At 31.1% G+C, this 24,376-nt stretch overlaps 1 protein-coding gene across 2 annotated transcripts in view; it reads left to right on the top strand.

Annotated features, from left to right (window-relative positions):
- Nucleotides 1-204: 204 nt before the first annotated feature.
- LOC119603047 (putative phosphatidate phosphatase) overlaps nucleotides 205-24,376 on the top strand; it is a 36,198-nt gene continuing 12,026 nt past the window's right edge. Inside the window, exons 1-3 of one of the 2 annotated variants that reach the window (XM_037954907.1) lie at nucleotides 205-522; nucleotides 3,627-4,700; nucleotides 20,955-21,106. In XM_037954907.1, the coding sequence (XP_037810835.1) occupies nucleotides 4,214-4,700; nucleotides 20,955-21,106 (639 nt within the window). In that variant the 5' untranslated portion in view covers nucleotides 205-522; nucleotides 3,627-4,213. Of the gene's footprint in view, nucleotides 523-3,609; nucleotides 4,701-20,954; nucleotides 21,107-24,376 lie in introns of both variants that reach the window. The other variant, XM_037954908.1, reaches the window with a different exon arrangement.

Here is a 24,376-nt window from a genome sequence, read left to right as displayed (position 1 = left end):
AAGTTCAATGCAACATGTATAGCAACATAATAGGAAATCAACCCTTAAAATTAGAAATGTATCTATTGCTTAAACAAACAACAAATGTTGCAACATTGGTGTAAAATTAGCTGTACGACTAAATGTTGCATGACCAAATACACACACGCACAAGTTGGAAACCCAAACAGCACGATCGGTACACAACAGTTGTTTAGATACGTTTGTTTGCGATACAACCATGAACGCTTAAACGAAACGAACGGTTACAAACGGAAATTGTGAGGAAATAAATTTTATTTATTTAATCGGTACGGCGGGAAATATGTGTATATTAACGGATACTTGACGAAATTTTGTGTGTGAAATTGGAAAGTGTATTATGAAAATTGCAAATTTAAAAAGGATTACAAATTTATAAAATAAAAAATACTTGAAGAAAACAAAAATATTTAAGAAAATTGTGCAAATATTTGATATATCTAAGAGAAAGTGTTAAAAGGATATTTAAAGGATAATTCATAATAAGCTGTTTTTAACAAGGTACTTGAAATTTGGATGGAAATTTGTGTTTTTATTAAGTTGACTACTCCTTGTACTTATCACCTTTAGAACTGACTTCTTGATTTTAGAAAACCTATTTAGGTTTTGTTTACAATCTGTCTACAGAATACCCCTCTGTTGGAATCATGTCAATATGTTTGTTTGTGGTTTTATATCGTTAGTGTAGCATTTGTTCGTTTACTAATTTTTTTTTATTTGTTAAAGATATTTAACAGAAAATTTGTTATTATCCATTAGATAAACAAAACATCCATTAGCACTTACCTTTGAAAACAAAATTTTGAAATTTTTCCTAAAGAGGTTTTTGTTTTTTACCATACATTTCCATTTTCTAATAATGTCTGAAATAATTTATATTTGTTTACCTTTTCTCCGGTGTTTGTCTTAAGTCTCTAAAAAGTGTTTGCATATACATACAGACAGACAGACATTTCAATGAAAAAATATCTAAATATTTGGTAAATATTTTAGATTTTTTATTTATTCTTGAAAACCTCTATATGTACTTGGTGTCTGGGTAATTGCTTTATTGTGGTCGCCTTATGCAAAGGTACTCCTTGAGATTTTATTAATAAGTGGCCATAAATTTTATTTACCACAAAACAAAAAAAGTACAAGAAATCTACAACCAGAGATTATATACATATATAGTTTTTGTTTTTATGCTTAAGGTTTGGTGTTGATTGGTTCTTAAACTTTGTTTTGTCTATTTTTCGATTTTCAACAATAAGCTTAAATATCTAATAAATTTACGGTTGTATCTATATTTGGGTTAAGTCGTTTTGATAAACCTAGGCAGTTGTGCGCTTGATCTATAAATTTATTAGAATTGTCTTACAAACTGTCATGTTAACAATTGTAATTCATTGAATTTGTTTATTTCAAAGGTACCTGTTGTGTGTTCTGTTCAATTTAACCACATTCCTAAATTGTGGAATTTTATATGGATGTCAGTTTGGGTTATGTTAAATTGTTTGATATATGAATCAAGTAGTAACTGATACTCATAGAAGACTTCAAATTGCTCATCATCGTTTTCTATATATCTATTAAATTACATCTATTCAATGTTTCCTCTAGTTTCCACACAAAGCTGCAGTCAATAACAGACGGGATCTCGTTTTAGAAGTGAACATAGCTTCCCTATACGCATGTCATTAAGCTTTCTTGAAGTAATTTTTTTACTTTTTTCCATAATTACGGGGGTGGAATATTGTGGCACTGGATACTAAAATCAGAATTCTTAATCGTAAAGCTTACTGATCGGAATTTTTAAAGTGTTTTTGCAAAAGAGACAGACTTTCGGTTAGAATTATAGCTTCCCTATAAGCATGTGTAAACTCTATTCTTAAATGTTAGATAAATAGGTCATAAAGCTTTCTTGAAGTAATCTTTTTACCTTTTTCCATATTTTACGGGGGTGGAATATTGTGGCTCTGGATACTAAAATCAGAATTCTTAATCGTAAAGCTTACTCATCTGAAATTTTAAAGTGTTTTTGCAAAAGAGACAGACTTTCGATTAGAATTCTTTGGGGTTACATTAAAACGATGGTCTAACAACGTTCGAAAAGCTTCAGGCTAACATCGAATACGTAATTTTCCGTATTTCGGTCGAATCATGCAAATCAGATCCAATGTATTCATTTGAAACCGCTCTGTCGCCTCATATATTTTTTAAACGTCGTTGTATTTTATAAACAATGACCTGCTCGATGAATCGCGAGCATTATCAACTGAAAGTCCATTTTGTGGACTTAAGGGTAAGATATATAAATATGTATATCGAAGAAGATATGTCAGATTATCTTCTTCGATATATTTTTAAAGCTGACAGGAGGCATACAACATTTTATAAATAAGTTGTCTTGGTGCTGCTATGACGTCTCAAAAAGGGCCAAAGATGGCGTTCTATCAAACTTCAGGGCTTAATATTTCGAATCCAAGATGTGATGAGGATATTTTGGGGCCTCTGGTTCAAAAATTTGTCGGCCTGTGTAATTTAAGTCTAAAAACACAGCAAGTGTTAGACAATCAAATTGATGGGTCGATTATGTATGGCAACCGAACTTCAGTTGCATTGCCAGCTTCAAAATAAGTGAATGATTTCAATCTAGAAATGGTTTAAGTCAACCAAAAACTCATTAGACGAATAATATTAATGAATAAAATATTCATTATTTATAAAGTTTCCAAGCTATTGCTAAAACAGCGTCCAGTATCCACATCATTTTAGCAACTGGCAACGCAACTGAAGTGGCAACAGAGATAAACATATAATCGAGCCCTGAGAATGCTCTTTAAATAAAATTTCTCAACCAATTCTCGTGACAGCTTTTGAACCATTAGTGTAGGCTGAAATAGTGTAGTGCCCCGATTTTGCGGCAGACTACTGCCTGTATATCTTTTGTAAGATTTATGGTCTCGTGTCTCAATACGACCGACTCTCTGAGTTTAAGAGATTTAGCAGAAATGCCCTTGATATAAGTTAGGTACTTCTAGCATTGTCTGTGGGGAGGTTGTTGGTAAGGGTTATAGCGGGTACCTCCAGCGTATAATGTAAGGTTGATTCGCATATCTTTGCAAAAATAGAAACTACTTTCGATTCTTAGTATTACAATTCCTCAAGATCTTAGAGTGGTACTTGGCGTCCCCTGAGAATTCAAAATCTTCCAAAATAGGCAAGGATATTTAAAAGGCCGTGCCTTAGTTGCTTTGCGGAGGGGCTGTGGGACATTTTTGTCCACACCTAATAGACAGAGATTATTTGTGGATCTAACATCAATATTTAGTTGTATTATATAGGAAATGTCGATATGTCTTCAATTTTATATAAATTAAGAATTTTACTTGAATTCTTCAGATTTCTGAAAAATAGTTACAATCTTTTCCATTTCGTTGTGGGGTCATATATCATTGTGAGACGTAAAGCTTCCCCGTTACTAACTCTAGAAAGACAATTTCATACATCCTCTATCTGATCAATTATATAATGACTCGAATACAAAATTAACAATTTCTTTCACTCATTTCTATTTTGAACTCAAATTTTGACCTTAATTAATAGTGATTAAAAAATTTCAGGTACCCAACAACACACTAAAATGAAAATCCTTCAACACAATCGCACACAAGTCTATTTATTGAATTAATTTGGATCAAGAGATATAAAAAGGCGAAAGACATAAAAAACACTTGAAATTGAAAAAAAAGAGATCAACAATAAAGCGCCACTAACCAAGTAATTGTATTATTTATTAAAATCATCAGTATTTAACGTAAGATCAACAAACGCCTCTCATAAATTGTAAATAAATAACAGCAACAGACGACAGTCGTCGTTGACGGTAGTAACAGCAGCAGCAGCAGATAACGAAAAGAAATAAATAAATATCACTATCTGTGGTGGACTCATGTGAGAACAATTTATGACGTCACACATAAATAAATTATAAATATTATTACAACTACATTAAAAGACCAACAAAAGAGATAGAGAGCGAGTGATCGTGTAAATAATTTGCACTATATAAAACTCTAAAAAGTAACAATAACAACAATTTAAAGATTACAATTCAACAATACACTCGCGACATCAATTTTCTTGACAAAAAAGAGTATCGGAAAAATTGAAACCATTATTTGAAAAAAAAAAACAAAGAAAATCCACAATGAATAGTTTAAGACCGAACAGTGTTAGTGATACGACTCCCCTGAAGAGGCTGGAGAGTCAGAGCAGTTGTAGTGAACCATCTTCACCGACAATCAATGGTGGTAGTGCCTTGTGTGTGGGTGTAACGACAACAGCAACAATTGCCGCAGCAGCAACAATCGCTAATGGTGGCTGTTTAGTGGGTGTAAATGGTCTCGGTGCTACTGGTCACGGTAGTGATACAACAACTTCGTCATCGACCACAACAACAAGTACAACATTGTCTTTGAATAATCATCATATTAATAATTACAGCAACAACAATAATAATAAAAACGAGAAAAGTTTAAATATTTTCGGAAATTCCGGTATTATTGGTGGCGTCTGTGGCGGTGGCGGCGGTGGTTTAATTGGCATTGGAACAGGTGATAAACATAAAATGGAGTTGTATGGTACCCGGAAAATATGTTGCCGTTTATTGGTGGATTTAATGATACTGGCCTGTGGTAAGTGATTGTATCCATAAGCAGTTTTATGGATTGCAAATATTTGGAATTCCATAAAAATAAATATTTTTGTAAACAACTTTTTTAAGTGTTGAGGAAAATAATAATAATAATCTAAGAGAAACAAAACTTGCTCAAGTGGGTTTAAAAAATATATATTATGGGTATTCACTTTAGTTAATCAAGTAAATTAGTCAAGTTATATTACTACCGGTATGTTAATATACATACATATACATATGTATGTATGTATGTATGTTGACCAAAGGCTTTGCTATCTACAAAGCTATATCCGGTACTACAGACCATACTATAGAATAGACTATAGACCAGACTATAGACCAGACTATAGAACAGACTATAAACCAGGCTATAGACCAGACTATAAATCTAGACTAGACTATAGACTAGACTATAGACTAGACTATAGACTAGACTATAGACTAGACTATAGACTAAACTATAGACTAAACTATAGACTAGACTATAGACTACTAGAGACTATAGACTAGACTATAGACTAGACTATAGACTAGACTATAGACTAAACTATAGACTAAACTATAGACTAGACTATAGACTAGACTATAGACTAGACTATAGACTAGACTATAGACTAGACTATAGACTAGACTAGACTAGACTATAGACTAGACTATAGACTAGACTATAGACTAGACTATAGACTAGACTATAGACTAGACTATAGACTAGACTATAGACTAGACTATAGACTAGACTATAGACTAGACTATAGACTAGACTATAGACTAGACTATAGACTAGACTATAGACTAGACTATAGACTAGACTATAGACTAGACTATAGACTAGACTATAGACTAGACTATAGACTAGACTATAGACTAGACTATAGACTAGACTATAGACTAGACTATAGACTAGACTATAGACTAGACTATAGACTAGACTATAGACTAGACTATAGACTAGACTATAGACTAGACTATAGACTAGACTATAGACTAGACTATAGACTAGACTATAGACTAGACTATAGACTAGACTATAGACTAGACTATAGACTAGACTATAGACTAGACTATAGACTAGACTATAGACTAGACTATAGACTAGACTATAGACTAGACTATAGACTAGACTATAGACTAGACTATAGACTAGACTATAGACTAGACTATAGACTAGACTATAGACTAGACTATAGACTAGACTATAGACTAGACTATAGACTAGACTATAGACTAGACTATAGACTAGACTATAGACTAGACTATAGACTAGACTATAGACTAGACTATAGACTAGACTATAGACTAGACTATAGACTAGACTATAGACTAGACTATAGACTAGACTATAGACTAGACTATAGACTAGACTATAGACTAGACTATAGACTAGACTATAGACTAGACTATAGACTAGACTATAGACTAGACTATAGACTACTATAGACTAGACTATAGACTAGACTATAGACTAGACTATAGACTAGACTATAGACTAGACTATAGACTAGACTATAGACTAGACTATAGACTAGACTATAGACTAGACTATAGACTAGACTATAGACTAGACTATAGACTAGACTATAGACTAGACTATAGACTAGACTATAGACTAGACTATAGACTAGACTATAGACTAGACTATAGACTAGACTATAGACTAGACTATAGACTAGACTATAGACTAGACTATAGACTAGACTATAGACTAGACTATAGACTAGACTATAGACTAGACTATAGACTAGACTATAGACTAGACTATAGACTAGACTATAGACTAGACTATAGACTAGACTATAGACTAGACTATAGACTAGACTATAGACTAGACTATAGACTAGACTATAGACTAGACTAGACTAGACTATAGACTAGACTAGACTAGACTATAGACTAGACTATAGACTAGACTATAGACTAGACTATAGACTAGACTATAGATTAAGCTATAGAATAGACTAGACTATAGAGTAGACTAGAATATAAACTAAACTATAGACCAGACTGTAGACAAGACTATAAACTAGTGTATTAGTGTAAATTAGTCTATGGGATATTCTTATGAAAAGTACGGAAAATGATGTAAAAAAAGTACTATAGAACTGTAATGTCCATGCCTGATATGTAACAAGCGCTATGATCAAGGTCTAGGATCAACTCACGATATAAATATATAATAAAAAGTTGTTTTGTTGTTATCTTTACAACATACATGACCCACTACCGTTAGCAAATGCTACAGTTTTATTGATTAAGTTCAAGTCTGTCAATATTTAAATATCAACAGACAAGATTTGAGTTGATACAGTAGTAAGTAATATTGACAAATTAAATAAAGAAATCAAATAGTAAATTTTGCATTAATTCTAAGGAATGGGTAATAACATATTTAATTCATACTACATATAAGTGTGGAATATAATTAAATTTTGTTTTTCTTTTGTAAAGTGCAGTTTTTATTACAAATTAAACTTTTAGCTTTTTTATAAAGAAATAAATTTATACAAATTTTCTCTTTCCTGATCTTTTTGAATACCCCTATTATTTATATTTATTGTTTTTCTCGCAACATGAATCACCTAAAAATTTCGGTTGAAGATGTGTATTAGTATAATAAAATTAATAATTTAAGATGTATTTTTTTGCAAATTATTTTCCACTGAATTGTTTATTGAATCTTCTTTATTCTTAATTAATTATTCTTATTGTGTTTATTAATTTCTATACTTTTACTTTCATTCATGAAGAGAATTATTACATTCTATTTCTTTTTGAAAATAAATGTGTCGTTATCATCATTTATTCTCAATTGAACTATTTGCACTTTGCTCGTGATCTTAAAAAGCAACAACAATATGTACAATAATATCATCATTTATGAGTTATAGTATGAGTATTTAATTTTACATTTTAATGTGAGTAATTTAAATAAAACATATATTATTGTTTGTGTGAAATAAAAGAAAAAAACTAAGAGGCGAGTGCGATCAATTAGCCGAATCTTCCGCAAATGTTCTCATAAATCAATTAAAAGAGAGAGTGAGAAAACGAACGTATTAGCAATTCGGAAGCGTTGAAAGTAGTGTCTTTTTTAAAGTATTTAGTCGATGTTCTAGTTTACATGTTCTTTAGTTATTCTTAATGAACTTTTGGTTATAGGTTATGGAACTTTTGTCGTATAATTTCTGATCCTCAATTTGATCGATAAAATTTTAGAAGGAATGTTAGTTAGAAGGCTCACAATGAGTTGTCTTCAAATGTATCTGCGATCTGTAGTGATCACAAGGGATGGAGAAAATTCGAATGCCGTTAAAGCTGGAAGTGATTCTGAGCAGTTTCATCTAGTTTATAGTGGATCTAGTACCTCAGAGTAAAGGTATGAAAATGTATTGTTTAAATCGCATCTCATTGATTAAATTGTTATAAAAAAACTTTAATTTTAAAACCTTTTGTTGAACCTTGTTCTCTCAAATGCATCATGAAAAAGTTTGTAATGAAATTTTTGAAGAGATCACTTCATAAATCCCTTAAGGTTCGAATTAATAAATATGCTAAAATTGCTATGCAGAGTGTATAGGTAAACATTTATTAATTAATAATCATTCATGGTGAATTATTCTGATTGTTTTGTTTAGAGAATATTTAGAATAGAAAAAAATGCAAATACGCAGAAAATGAAATAAATAAACCTCGATTTGTTTTCATTATATTATGAATATTTTTGCGCATTTTCATTGTTTATTTAATCAAAAGTGTACTTCAACCAACACAACATGCTCTACATCTAAACAAAATATTCATTAAATTTAATATTTCTTCTTTTTGTTTGTTTTTGTGTTTTACGACTGTAAAAACTGAATATTCATTTATATATAATTTACATACATTCTTCATTCATTTATCCAGTTCCCCCTAGAGTTGGTTATTTCAAATAATAAATTTTAAAGCAAATGTTAGTCCATAATATTCAAATAATACACAGTTGGATTTATGCTTTATGTTTTTTTCAAAATATTTATGCTTTTTATTTGGTACCCTAATCACTAGTAAATATTTATTTCCCTATAAGTACGTACTACATATATACATATGTACCTAGTTTTTGCAAATACATAAATTGGTTTAGATTTTTATGTTGATCGACAGAGTTTTCCCCTCTTTTTTAGATTTGTTTTTTTTTCAATTTACATTTTTAGTAGATTTTTTATTTATGTTTGCAAGAGGGGTATCAATTAGATCGTTTGGTGTGTGAGATTTTAATTTTAAGTCTAGTTTACTAGTTAAATGTACATACTAAATGCGATAAAGTACCCTTCGACCTGCTTTTGTTTAGCATATTTGAAATTTTTTAACAGTATGAGACTAAACCAACATGTTGAACCTTGTACTGGTTGCAGAAATTTTACAACAAATAGAAATTGTTCTCATTGAATATGAAAGTATGAGAAAATCTTTAAACCAAAATCTATTTAAGTTCCACAAAGAACAGAACAAGATGTCAGTGAAAATCTAGAAAACTTTCTCTGTCAATTGTCAGGTTTCGTTGAAATTTATGGACTGGACTATAGACTACTCCATAGACTAGACTAAAGACTAGAATGTAGATTTGATCTGAGACTAGACTAGACTAGAGACTAGACGATAGACTAGATCTATAGACTAGACTATAGACTAGACATAGACTAGACTATAGACTAGACTAATAGACTAGACTATAGACTAGACTATAGACCTAGACTATAGACTAGACTATAACGACTAGACTATAGACTAGGACTATAAGACTAGACTATAGACTAGACTATAGACTAGACTATAGACTAGACTATAGACTAGACTATAGACTAGACTAGTAGACTAGACTATAGACTAGACTATAGACTAGACTATAGACTAGACTATAGACTAGACTATAGACTAGACTATAGACTAGACTATAGACTAGACTATAGACTAGACTATAGACTAGACTATAGACTAGACTATAGACTAGACTATAGACTAGACTATAGACTAGACTATAGACTAGATTATAGACTAGACTATAGACTAGACTATAGACTAGACTATAGACTAGACTATAGACTAGACTATAGACTAGACTATAGACTAGACTATAGACTAGACTATAGACTAGAATATAGACTAGACTATAGACTAGACTATAGACTAGACTATAGACTAGACTATAGACTAGACTATAGACTAGACTATAGACTAGACTACTACTAGACTATAGACTAGACTATAGACTAGACTATAGACTAGACTATAGACTAGACTATAGACTAGACTATAGACTAGACTATAGACTAGACTATAGACTAGACTATAGACTAGACTATAGACTAGACTAGACTATAGACTAGACTATAGACTAGACTTAGACTAGACTATAGACTAGACTATAGACTAGACTATAGACTAGACTATCGACTAGACTATAGACTAGACTATAGACTAGACTATAGACTAGACTATAGACTAGACTATAGACTAGACTATAGACTAGACTATAGGACTAGACTATAGGACTAGACTAATAGACTAGACTAGACACTAGACTATAGACTAGACGATAGACTAGACTATAGACTAGACTATAGACTAGACTATAGACTAGACTAGACGAGAATCGATAGACTATAGACTAGACTATAGACTAGACTATAGACTAGACTATAGACTAGACTATAGACTAGACTTAGACAGACTATAGACTACTATAGACTAGACTATAGACTAGAACTATAGACTAGACTATAGACTAGACTATAGACTAGACTATAGACTAGACTATAGACTAGACTCTAGACTATACTATATGAATAGCTATAGACTAGACTATAGACTAGACACCCTATAGACTAACTTAAGACTAGACTATAGACTAGCCTATAGACTAAGACTATAGACTATACTATAGAACTGACTATAGACTAAGCTATAGACTAGACTATAGACTAGACTATAGACTAGACTATAGACCTAGACTATAGACTAGACTATAGACTAGACTATAGACTAGACTATAGACTAGACTATAGACTAGACTATAGACTAGACTATAGACTAGACTATCGACTAGACTATAGACTAGACTATAGACTAGACTATAGACTAGACTATCGACTAGACTATCGACTAGACTATAGACTAGACTATAGACTAGACTATAGACTAGACTATAGACTAGACTATAGACTAGACTAAGGACTAGACTATAGACTAGACTATAGACTAGACTATACACTAGACTATAGACTAGACTATAGACTAGACTATAGACTAGACTATACACTAGACTATAGACTAGACTATAGACTAGACTATAGACTAGACTATAGACTAGACTATAGACTAGACTATAGACTAGACTATAGACTAGACTATAGACTAGACTATAGACTAGACTATAGACTAGACTATAGACTAGACTATAGACTAGACTATAGACTAGACTATAGACTAGACTATAGACTAGACTATAGACTAGACTATAGACTAGACTATAGACTAGACTATAGACTAGACTATAGACTAGACTATAGACTAGACTATAGACTAGACTATAGACTAGACTATAGACTAGACTATAGACTAGACTATAGACTAGACTATAGACTAGACTATAGACTAGACTATAGACTAGACTATAGACTAGACTATAGACTAGACTATAGACTAGACTATAGACTAGACTATAGACTAGACTATAGACTAGACTATAGACTAGACTATAGACTAGACTATAGACTAGACTATAGACTAGACTATAGACTAGACTATAGACTAGACTATAGACTAGACTATAGACTAGACTATAGACTAGACTATAGACTAGACTATAGACTAGACTATAGACTAGACTATAGACTAGACTATAGACTAGACTATAGACTAGACTATAGACTAGACTATAGACTAGACTATAGACTAGACTATAGACTAGACTATAGACTAGACTATAGACTAGACTATAGACTAGACTATAGACTAGACTATAGACTAGACTATAGACTAGACTATAGACTAGACTATAGACAGACTATAGACTAGAACTATAGACTAGACTATAAGACTAGATATAGACTAGACTATAGACTGACTTATAGACTAGACTATAGACTAGACTATTAGACGAGATATAGACTAGGACTATAGACTAGACTATAGGACTTAGACTAAGACTAGACTATGACTAGGACTATTTAGACTAGACTATAGACTAGACTATAGACTAGACTCTAGACTAGACTATAGACTCGACTATATGACGACTATAGAACATTAGACTAGACTATCGACTAGACTATAGACTAGACATAGACTAGCTATAGACTAGACTAAGACTAGACTATAGGACTAGGACTATGACTAGACTATAGACTAGACTATAGACTTAGGACTATAGACTAGATCTATTAGACTAGACTATAGACTAGACTATCGGACTAGACTATAGACTAGGACTATAGACTAGACTATAGACTAGACTATTAGACTCGACTATAGACTAGACTATAGAACTAGACATAGACTAGACTAAGACTACTATACTAGCCTATAGACTAGACTATAGACTAGACTATAGACTAGACTATAGACTAGACTATAGACTAGACTATAGACTAGACTATAGACTAGACTATAGACTAGACTATTAGACTAGACTATAGAACTAGACTATAGACTAGACTATAGACTAGAACTATAGACTAGACTTATAGACTAGACTAATAGACCTAGACTAATAGACTAGACTATAGACCTAGACTATAGACTAGACTATAGACTAGACTATAGACTAGACTATAGACTAGACTTATAGACTAGACAATAGACTAGAACAATAGACTAGACTATAGACTAGACCTATAGACTAGACTATAGACTAGACTATAGACTGAACTAATAGACTAGAGATAGACTAGAAATAGACTAGACAATAGACTAGACTATAGACTAGACTATAGACTAGACTATAGACCTAGACTAACTAGACCTAGACTAATAGAACTAGACTATAGACTAGACTATAGACTAGACTATAGACTAGACTATAGACTAGACTATAGACGAGACTATAGACGAGACGTATGACTAGACTATAGACTAAGACTAGAACTAGACTATAGACTATACTATAGACTAGACTATAGACTAGACTATAGACTAGACTATAGACTAGACTATAGACTAACTAAGACGACTATAGACGAGACTATAGACTAGACTATAGACTAGACTATAGACTAGACTATAGAAACTAGACTATAGACTAGACTATAGACTAGACTATAGACTAGACTATAGACTAGACTATAGACTAGACTATAGACTAGACTATAGACTAGACTATAGACTAGACTATAGACTAGACTATAGACTAGACTATAGACTAGACTATAGACTAGACTAGACTATAGACTAGACTATAGACTAGACTATAGACTAGACTATAGACTAGACTATAGACTAGACTATAGACTAGACTATAGACTAGACTGTAGACTAGACTATAGACTAGACTATAGACTAGACTGTAGACTAGACTATAGACTAGACTATAGACTAGACTATAGACTAGACTATAGACTAGACTATAGACTAGACTATAGACTAGACTATAGACTAAACTATAGACTAGACTATAGACTAGACTATAGACGAGACTATAAACTGGATTGTAGAATAGAAGATATACCATGCTAGACTTAAACCAACGATACATACAAATATATTTTATATATCTAATGATTCGCCAGTTTATGCAGATGTACTTAGTTGACCAACGGAGTATGCATCTAATAAACTCTATTCTCTAATAAGCACAATGAGACGTTTACTCTTAAAGCATATATCAAGTCCTTTTCTCTTTCTGAAAAATAGAGAAAGCACCCCACTATGTTATAAATAGTGATTTAAAACTTAAACTTAAAAGAAAATTAATTTTCCAATAAACTAAATGTTTTGTTAATTTGTTTCCTTAATTTGATAATATTTTACACAATTTCCAATTTAATGCTAATATTTTTTCCGCAGCCCCTTAATGGAATGCTGCTGTGAAACCCCCCAGGTTGCACACACCCAATTATTTCGCTTATTTGTTAAATATTAGTGTGCGTGTTATTTTAGTGTATGTGAATATTTGTACTTAATAAAATGTATAATTTACTATTTTCTATTTATAACTCTCAAAATTAAAAATAACAAAAATTTTAAGTCTTAAAATTTTAATATTTAAACATTTTATAGTCAATTGGTTTTAGTTAAATTTTTACACTTGTAAGCATTTTTATGAACACTTCAGGTATTTGATTACATCTTAAAAAAGTCTGATATAATCAATGAATCTGTGAAGTGATATAAATGCCAATGTATTTAAGTAACTAATTGAATGCTAACTTACTTGTAGTTTGTTTAATCAAGTTGTAAAATTTACTTTCTCACACAATGTATGTATCAGATGAAATAAGATAGGTATCGTATTATATACGAAGAGTGAACAAATTATCTTCAATCTGCAAAATATAAAATTTTAACGTTTTTATATTCTTATATCTTTTTTTGTTGCTTGCGAGCAGATTTTAATTAACTTTTTTTAATTACTGATTTGAATTATGCATTTTTTAGATTTTCTTTTATAGTTTTTACTACCGAATTTAATCGTTTTGTGAATAGATATTGTAAGATAATCTTTCCTAAAATCAGGCCACTATTAAAAAAATAAGCGTGTTTTGAAATTGTTGTGAGAATATATTTTATGGAATTTTTTAATAGAAATAATAATTGCAGTATTATTATATCTAATCTAGAAGGAGGAAAACTGACATAAAATCAGTACTTGCTCTAGGTTGATGCTGTCACTTAATATGATTATATTTAAAGGCATAATCTAAAGAGTACGGGGTGTCTTGTGTTCTAGTCTGCCATTCCGGAGGTCTAGGGTTCGATTGCCACCAGAGAGGCTAGTTTCAAACTAACTAACCTAGTCAACAGTCTAATCAATAGATTAGTCCGTAAATTACCCCAGCTTAGAAAATAGTCTAGTCTATAGACAAGAAAATAATCTTGTCCTTAGACTAGTTAATACTATAGTCCATAGACTTGTCAATAGTATAATATATAGACTAGTCTAGGGTTCGATTGCCACCAGAGAGGCTAGTTTCAAACTAACTAACCTAGTCAACAGTCTAATCAATAGATTAGTCCGTAAATTACCCCAGCTTAGAAAATAGTCTAGTCTATAGACAAGAAAATAATCTTGTCCTTAGACTAGTTAATAGTATAGTCCATAGACTTGTCAATAGTATAATATATAGACTAGTCAATAACCTAGTCAATAGTCCTGCCCATAGACTAGTCAATAGTCTTGTCCATATAATAGTCTAGTCTATAGACCTCGAAATAGTCCGTACCATAGTCTTGTAGAAAAACTAATCAATAGTCCTTTCTATATTTTAGTCAATAGTATAGTCTATGGACTATATGTCTAGCCTGTAGACTAGTCTATATACTTATCTGGTTAATAGTCCATATACTTGTCTATTCAATACTCTAGTCTATAGCCTAGTTAATATTCTAGTTTATATACTTATCAATAATAAAGATTATATACCTATCAATAGTCTAATCTTTAGACTAGTCAATAGTGTAAAATATGGACTAGTCGGTAATCTAGTCTATAGAGTAGTCAATAGCCTAGTCTATAAACTAGTCAATAGTCTCGTCTATAGACTAGTCAATAGTCTCGTCTATAGACTAGTCAATAGTCTAGTCTATAGACTAGTCAATAGTGTAGTCTATAGACTAGTTAATAGTCTAGTCTATAGACTAGTCAATAGTTTAGTCTATAGACTAGTCAATAGTTTAGTCTATAGACTAGTCAATAGTCTAGTCTATAGTCTAGTCAATAGTGTAGTCTATAGACTAGTCAATAGTCTAGTCTGTAGACTAGTCAATAGTCTAGTCTATAGACTAGTAAATATTCTAGTCTATAGACTAGTCAATATTCTAGTATATAGACTAGTCAATAGTCTAGTCTATAGACTAGTCAATAGTTTAGTCTATAGACTAGTCAATAGTCTAGTCTATAAACTAGTCAATAGTCTCGTCTATATTCTAGTCAATAGTGTAGTATATAGACTAGTCAATAGTCTAGTATATAGACTAGTCAATAGTCTAGTTTATAGACTAGTCAATATTCTAGTCTATAGACTAGTCAAAAGTCTAGTCTATAGATTAGTCAATAGTCTAGTATATAGACTAGTCAATAGTCTTGTCTACAGACTAGTCAATAGTTTAGTCTATAGACTAGTCAATAGTTCAGTATATAGACTAGTCAATAGTCTAGTCTATAGGCTAGTCTATAGACTAGTCAATAGTCTAGTCTATAGGCTAGTCTATAGACTAGTCAATAGTCTAGTCAATAGTCTAGTCTATAGACTAGTCAATAGTCTAGTCAATAGTCTAGTCTATAGACTAGTCAATAGTCTAGTCTATAGACTAGTCAATAGTCCAGTCTATAGACTAGTCAATAGCCCAGTCCATAGACTAGTCAATGGTCTGGTCAATAGACTAGTCAATGGTCTGGTCAATAGACTAGTCAATAGTCTAGTCTATAGACTAGTCAATATTCAAGTCAATAGTCGATTCTATAGTCTAGTCAATAGTCGATTCTATAGACTCGTCAATAGTCTAGTCTATAGTCTAGTCAATAGTCTAGTCAATAGACGAGTCTATAGACTAGTCAATAGTCTAGTCTATAGACTAGTCAATAGTCTAGTCTATGGACTAGTCAATAGTCCAGTCCATAGACTAGTCAATGGTCTGGTCAATAGACTAGTCAATGGTCTGGTCAATAGACTAGTCAATGGTCTGGTCAATAGACTAGTCAATATTCAAGTCAATAGTCGATTCTATAGTCTAGTCAATAATCTATTCTATAGACTAGTCAATAGTCTAGTCTATAGTCTAGTCAATAGTCTAGTCTATAGAGTAGTCAATAGTCGAGTCTATAAACTAGTCGAAAGTCTAGTCTACAGACTAGTCAATAGTCTAGTCTATAGACTAGTCAATAGTCTAGTCTATAGACAAGTCAATAGTCTAATCTATAGATTAGTCAATAGTCTAATCTATAGACTAGGCAATAGTCCAATCTATAGTCTAGCCTATAGACTAGGCAATAGTCCAATCTATAGCCTAGCCTATAGACTAGGCAATAGTCCAATCTATAGTCAACAATCTTGTGCATAGAGTAGTCAATAGTGTAGTTTATAGACTAGTCTAGAGACCAGTCAATAGTTAAGTTCTTAAACTATTCTATGGTGTGGTCTACAATCTACTCCATAAAGTAATAAATAGACTAAGATGTTTCAGATATGAAAATCGTTAATTGTATTGTAAAAATATTATCTGGACACCACAAATTTCAAATAATTTTAACATATTTTTTAAACAAGTGATGCTAATTGGACAAGTTATTTGACAGTGATATATCCATATAAAAACTATTTTTATGTTTAAATTTATGTCTCCAAATAATCACACTTCATCATCTACAACATTCAATAAAAAAAACAAAAATCATCTTAACAAATTTTACTTTTTCATTACATAAATAAGTACTTCGTAATATTTACTAACGAAGTATTCAAAATAATTATGCAAAAACGTTGATATTTAAACAATTCGATAGTAACAAGTATTTAAAATAATTTTGTACAAATTTCCCAACATTAGACAATAGTCCGTATTACTGCATATTTTCCTTCTTAAAGCTATTTGGCAAAAAAAATCTTAATATCAAAATTGCCATTCATAAAGAAACGACATTTAATGTATGACTAGCTGTCTCTACGTCCGTCCTTCTGACTGTTTGTCTGTACATACGTGCGAATAGTGAACAAGTACAAATGGTTTGACTACAATTTGTTGGGTAATACAACTAAACTCCTATACTTACACCTAACGTACATACATATGTACATATATTGTTGATATGGTTGTGTGTTTGTTATTGATACTGAAAAATATTTAATTGCCATATGTGAACGAACACCTGCCTTCTTAATAGTGACTCCACCATATACATTCAAATACTTACATGACTACTATTTAATGATTAGGCACAATGTAATTTAATGTGATCGTATCAAATTTAAACAAAAAAACTTAAAATTTCAAAGAAGAAAGACATAAAAATAAGAATGATTGTCTATAATGATTCCCTACTATTTTCAACATTAACTTATCTAAATCCATTTATATAATTAGATCTTGAACTGGATGATCGAAGAATACTATTACTTTACTCTGTTTCACAAGAAATCCAAAACAGGGTCGCAGTACTTAGGGCCCTGTCTAATCTAATCACTTTACTCTAATTTAAATATCTTCCAGTGTTATTGTTATGATCATTAGTATAGTGATGTTACTCAATTATATGTATACTGGTTATCTACGGTTAATACATCAATTATTGGTCTTAAAGAAAAGTTTTTGTTTATTTTCAAATCTTTCAAATATTATTTCTAAAGGAAATACCTAAAAGGATCAATTATAAACCGATCTTTATAAAGTTTGTTATTAATGCTTATACTATAAGTACATTGTTAACGTTAAAGAAATGTAATGAAGAATATTTTATGGGGCCTAGGATCAAATAAGTAGCGACTTTCTTAAAACTTTGAAGTATGATTTAAACTAAATAACTGACTATTTTAATTGTTAAAATAAAAACAGAAATTTGATATGATCTATGGGCTAGTCGGTTATCTATTCTAATAACTAGTATATGGTCAAGTCTATGGACTAGTCAATAGAATTATCTTTAGAATAGTTCATGTACCGCTACATTTATAAGTCTTTGGACAAGTCTATTGACTAGGATATGAACCAGACTTTGAAGAACATAGTTAGTTAGTTAGTGAGTTAGTTAGTTAGTTAGTTAGTTAGTTAGTTAGTTAGTAGTTAGTAGTTAGTTAGTTAGTTAGTTAGTTAGTTAGTAGTTAGTTAGTTAGTAGTTAGTTAGTTAGTTAGTTAGTTAGTTAGTTAGTTAGTTAGTAGTTAGTTAGTTAGTTAGTAGTTAGTTAGTTAGTTAGTTAGTTAGTTAGTTAGTTAGTTAGTTAGTAGTTAGTTAGTTAGTTAGTTAGTTAGTTAGTAGTTAGTTAGTAGTTAGTTAGTTAGTTAGTTAGTTAGTTAGTTAGTTAGTTAGTTAGTTAGTTAGTTAGTTAGTTAGTTAGTTAGTTAGTTAGTAGTTAGTTAGTTAGTTAGTTAGTTAGTTAGTTAGTTAGTTAGTTAGTTAGTTAGTTAGTTAGTTAGTTAGTTAGTTAGTTAGTTAGTTAGTTAGTTAGTTAGTTAGTTAGTTAGTTAGTTAGTTAGTAGTTAGTTAGTTAGTTAGTTAGTTAGTTAGTTAGTTAGTTAGTTAGTTAGTTAGTTAGTTAGTTAGTTAGTTAGTTAGTTAGTTAGTAGTTAGTTAGTTAGTTAGTTAGTTAGTTAGTTAGTTAGTTAGTTAGTAGTTAGTTAGTTAGTTAGTTAGTTAGTTAGTTAGTTAGTTAGTTAGTTAGTTAGTTAGTTAGTTAGTTAGTTAGTTAGTTAGTTAGTTAGTTAGTTAGTTAGTTAGTAGTTAGTTAGTTAGTTAGTTAGTTAGTTAGTTAGTTAGTTAGTTAGTTAGTTAGTTAGTTAGTTAGTTAGTTAGTTAGTTAGTTAGTTAGTTAGTTAGTTAGTTAGTTAGTTAGTTAGTTAGTTAGTTAGTTAGTTAGTTAGTTAGTTAGTTAGTTAGTTAGTTAGTTAGTTAGTTAGTTAGTTAGTTAGTTAGTTAGTTAGTTAGTTAGTTAGTTAGTTAGTTAGTTAGTTAGTTAGTTAGTTAGTTAGTTAGTTAGTTAGTTAGTTAGTTAGTTAGTTAGTTAGTTAGTTAGTTAGTTAGTTAGTTAGTTAGTTAGTTAGTTAGTTAGTTAGTTAGTTAGTTAGTTAGTTTGAAAGGAGGATGTATGTCACATCAAGTCCGAAGAAACACACCTACGCCTCTATCGGCCCTGTTGTGCGCTCCTTAACCAGTGCCTCAGGTGGGAATCAAACTCACCGCCTCTGGTCTATCAGAGTAGAACGCTAACAACTAACCTACCGGAGGAATTCCACTATTGACTTGTCTACAGTGTAGTCTTTAGACTAATCTATTGGACAGGTCCATTGGTTAGTTGCTATACTACTTCAACAACTATATAATACAGATAAAATACTTAATATATGTACGTTGTAGCCCTATATTGGGATGTTCAAAAGTACCAGAGAAAGAGGTTAAATCGGTTAAGAGTTTCTACAAAATGCGGGCCGTACAAAAATTACAAACATTATATTAAGGGATGATGGGCTTATCAGTCCACCTAATACTATGCCAATGTTCTATTTATTTCAATTCATCTACGAAGTACTTTCTTTCCTCACCTTGATGGATAGTTTATGTTGTGGACAAAATCGGAAATTGATTGGAGACTTAATACATTAAGACTAGCAGTGTATATCTAGTGTATATAGCTTTAAATTCGAAATCCTCTTTTTTAGAAAAATGTTAAAGTGAATTTTCTTAATCGTGTTTCTGGTTTCTCCTAAATTCCTATAACAGATCACTCAAAATTTTCTTTCTCTAGGATCTCTATTGTACTAAAATCACAACATGGATTCAGAATTACAATTACAATTTTATATTTTACCATAAAAAATTTAAATTAAGGAACTGCAACTGAACACATTGCAAAATTACATATTCATGTGTCAGTTATATTTTAAATGACTGTTGTCATTTATACTGCTACTGTTGTCATTTATTGGTTTTGTACAATTGTTTGACAGCTATTAAAAGCGATCAACATTTTTATTAGTTTTTTTTTTCTTCTAAATAACGAAAATGAAACAATATGGGTTTCAAGTAATGACAAATTTTTTGCCATTAAGTAAAAAAATAAACAATTGACAAAAAGAATGGAAATTAAATGCAAAAAGCTGGGCAATTTTGTTAGCTACAGAAATCCAAATCCAAAATTTATTAATATAGTGTAAGAAGTTTATAGGTTTAGACAAAATTTACATAAGTCATATGTGGTTAAATTGAAAAGTAGGGTACACTTAGCTTACAAATTTATTACAATTAAATTTTATTTTAAAAATAAATCTTTAAAATACTTATTTTTTTATTATTTTTATTTATAATAAATTTTATAAAATTTTGTTTGTTTACCATTCTTAATACTTGCAGTTGGTCTACCCATATTAAGTTTCAATTTATGGGGTGAATCGTATAAACGTGGCTTCTTCTGCAACGATGATTCGCTAATGCATCCATATCACGAATCGACCGTGGCTAGTTGGATGTTGTATTTGATGTGTTTTTTAATACCCATTTCCATGGTGAGTAGAGACAAGATTTCTGAATTTTTCTAAATTTAATATCAATTCAATTTAATGTACCATTAAATGTTTTGAATGTCGTTTTAATTTGTTTTTACAAGGCAACAAGAAACTCAAAAGTTTAAAAAACGAATTCAAATTAAAGATGAAAATTGTTTATTTAACTGCTGCTGTTATTTACAATTATTGTTTGTAGTTATTGTTGTTGTTTTAATGTTGTCAGAACTGTCTGTGTATGCTGTTGTTCTTATTGTTGCTCATATTTACAGACAACAAATAGTCGGCGAGAAGCTTAAAACCCCCAAACAAAAAATTAAGAAAATCTTTTTTTACATCATTTAATTGTTTATGTTTTTCAATGGATTTTTAAACGAATAAAATGTATGTTCTTAATTAAACACAATTTGTCTTTGCTAGTAGTTCAATGGCATAGAGAATAGCGAGTGATCTTAAGTGTAGAGCAAAAGAAATTTCAGATATGTTGTAAAGTCCATAGAGTATACCATTGATTAAATTATAGACTTGACTATAGCCTAGACTATAGCCTAGACAATAGCATAGACTAATAGACTAGACTATAGACTAGACTATAGACTAGACTATAGGACTAGACTACAGACTAGACTATAGACTAGACTATAGACTAGACTATAGACTAGACTAGACTATAGACTAGACTATAGACTAGACTATAGACTAGACTATAGACTAGACTATAGACTAGACTATAGACTAGACTATAGACTAGACTATAGACTAGACTATATACTAGACTATAGACTAGACTATAGACTAGACTATAGGACTAGGCACTATAGACTAGACTATAGACTAGACTATAGACTAGACTATAGACTAGACTATAGACTAGACTATAGACTAGACTATAGACTAGACTATAGACTAGACTATAGACTAGACTATAGACTAGACTATAGACTAGACTATAGACTAGACTATAGACTAGACTATAGACTAGACTACTAGACTATGACTAGACTATAGACTAGACTATAGACTAGACTATAGACTAGACTATAGACTAGACTATAGACTAGACTATAGACTAGACTATAGACTAGACTATAGACTAGACTATAGACTAGACTATAGACTAGACTATAGACTAGACTATAGACTAGACTATAGACTAGATAGACTAGACTATAGACTAGACTATAGACTAGACTATAGACTAGACTATAGACTAGACTATAGACTAGACTATAGACTAGACTATAGACTAGACTATAGACTAGACTATAGACTAGACTATAGACTAGACTATAGACTAGACTATAGACTAGACTATAGACTAGACTATAGACTAGACTATAGACTAGACTATAGACTAGACTATAGACTAGACTATAGACTAGACTATAGACTAGACTATAGACTAGACTATAGACTAGACTATAGACTAGACTATAGACTAGACTATAGACTAGACTATAGACTAGACTATAGACTAGACTATAGACTAGACTATAGACTAGACTATAGACTAGACTATAGACTAGACTATAGACTAGACTATAGACTAGACTATAGACTAGACTATAGACTAGACTATAGACTAGACTATAGACTAGACTATAGACTAGACTATAGACTAGACTAGACGACTAGAGACTATAGACTAGACTATAGACTAGACTATAGACTAGACTATAGACTAGACTATAGACTAGACTATAGACTAGACTATAGACTAGACTATAGACTAGACTATAGACTAGACTATAGACTAGACTATAGACTAGACTATAGACTAGACTATAGACTAGACTATAGACTAGACTATAGACTAGACTATAGACTAGACTATAGACTAGACTATAGACTAGACTATAGACTAGACTATAGACTAGACTATAGACTAGACTATAGACTAGACTATAGACTAGACTATAGACTAGACTATAGACTAGACTATAGACTAGACTATAGACTAGACTATAGACTAGACTATAGACTAGACTATAGACTAGACTATAGACTAGACTATAGACTAGACTATAGACTAGACTATAGACTAGACTATAGACTAGACTATAGACTAGACTATAGACTAGACTATAGACTAGACTATAGACTAGACTATAGACTAGACTATAGACTAGACTATAGACTAGACTATAGACTAGACTATAGACTAGACTATAGACTAGACTATAGACTAGACTATAGACTAGACTATAGACTAGACTATAGACTAGACTATAGACTAGACTATAGACTAGACTATAGACTAGACTATAGACTAGACTATAGACTAGACTATAGACTAGACTCTAGAGACTAGACTATAGACTAGACTATAGACTAGACTATAGACTAGACTATAGACTAGACTATAGACTAGACTATAGACTAGACTATAGACTAGACTATAGACTAGACTATAGACTAGACTATAGACCAGACTATAGACTAGACTATAGACTAGACTATAGACTAGATTATAGACTAGACTATAGACAAGACTATAGACTAGACTAGACTAGACTAGACTAGACTAGTCTAGACTAGACTAGTCTATAGACTAGACTAGACTATAGACTAGACTATTAATTCAAGAACTATAGACTAGACTATAGACTAGACTATAGACTAGACTATAGACTAGACCATAGACTAGACTATAAACTAGCCCATAGACTAGACTATAGACTAGACTATAGACTAGACTATAGACCAGACTATAGACTAGACTATAGACTAGACTATAGACTAGATTATAGACTAGACTATAGACAAGACTATAGACTAGACTAGTCTAGACTAGACTAGTCTATAGACTAGACTAGACTATAGACTAGACTATTAATTCAAGAACTAAAATTATCAGTTTGGCCAGGACCGATCTGCCAGAGAAGATTGGATATGCATGTTAAAGTTTATCTTATTCCTTTGAAGTGATTATTGTTCATGGAAAAACGGCGCCAGGTTTATTCTATCAAGATTGCTAACGTATGAATATTAATCTGTAGATATACATATTTTTTTAAGGTTTAACTTAATTTAATACTTAATGATCTACTAACATGACAAGTCATAAAGTAATGAAACATGTAGCATTACACTCACGTGCACATCTCTAATAATTTATACGGAAAAAAATTAAATAAATTTTATTTTTCTTTGTACGCAAGTACATACAAGTTATTTTGCACTAAAGTTATGTAAATGAATCTGCTGCACATTACAAAAGTGGAAATAAGATGCCTTCTGAAGTAACAAATATAAATAAAACTAAACTATTCA

This window comes from Lucilia sericata, unplaced genomic scaffold, assembly GCF_015586225.1.
Source record: "Lucilia sericata isolate MDLA Ls3-8-SP2 unplaced genomic scaffold, ASM1558622v1 Contig000271F_arrow, whole genome shotgun sequence".
Taxonomy (NCBI): Eukaryota; Metazoa; Arthropoda; class Insecta; order Diptera; family Calliphoridae; genus Lucilia; species Lucilia sericata.
Note: the sequence above shows the minus strand (reverse complement) of the source record. Positions and strands in the feature narration are given on the sequence as shown.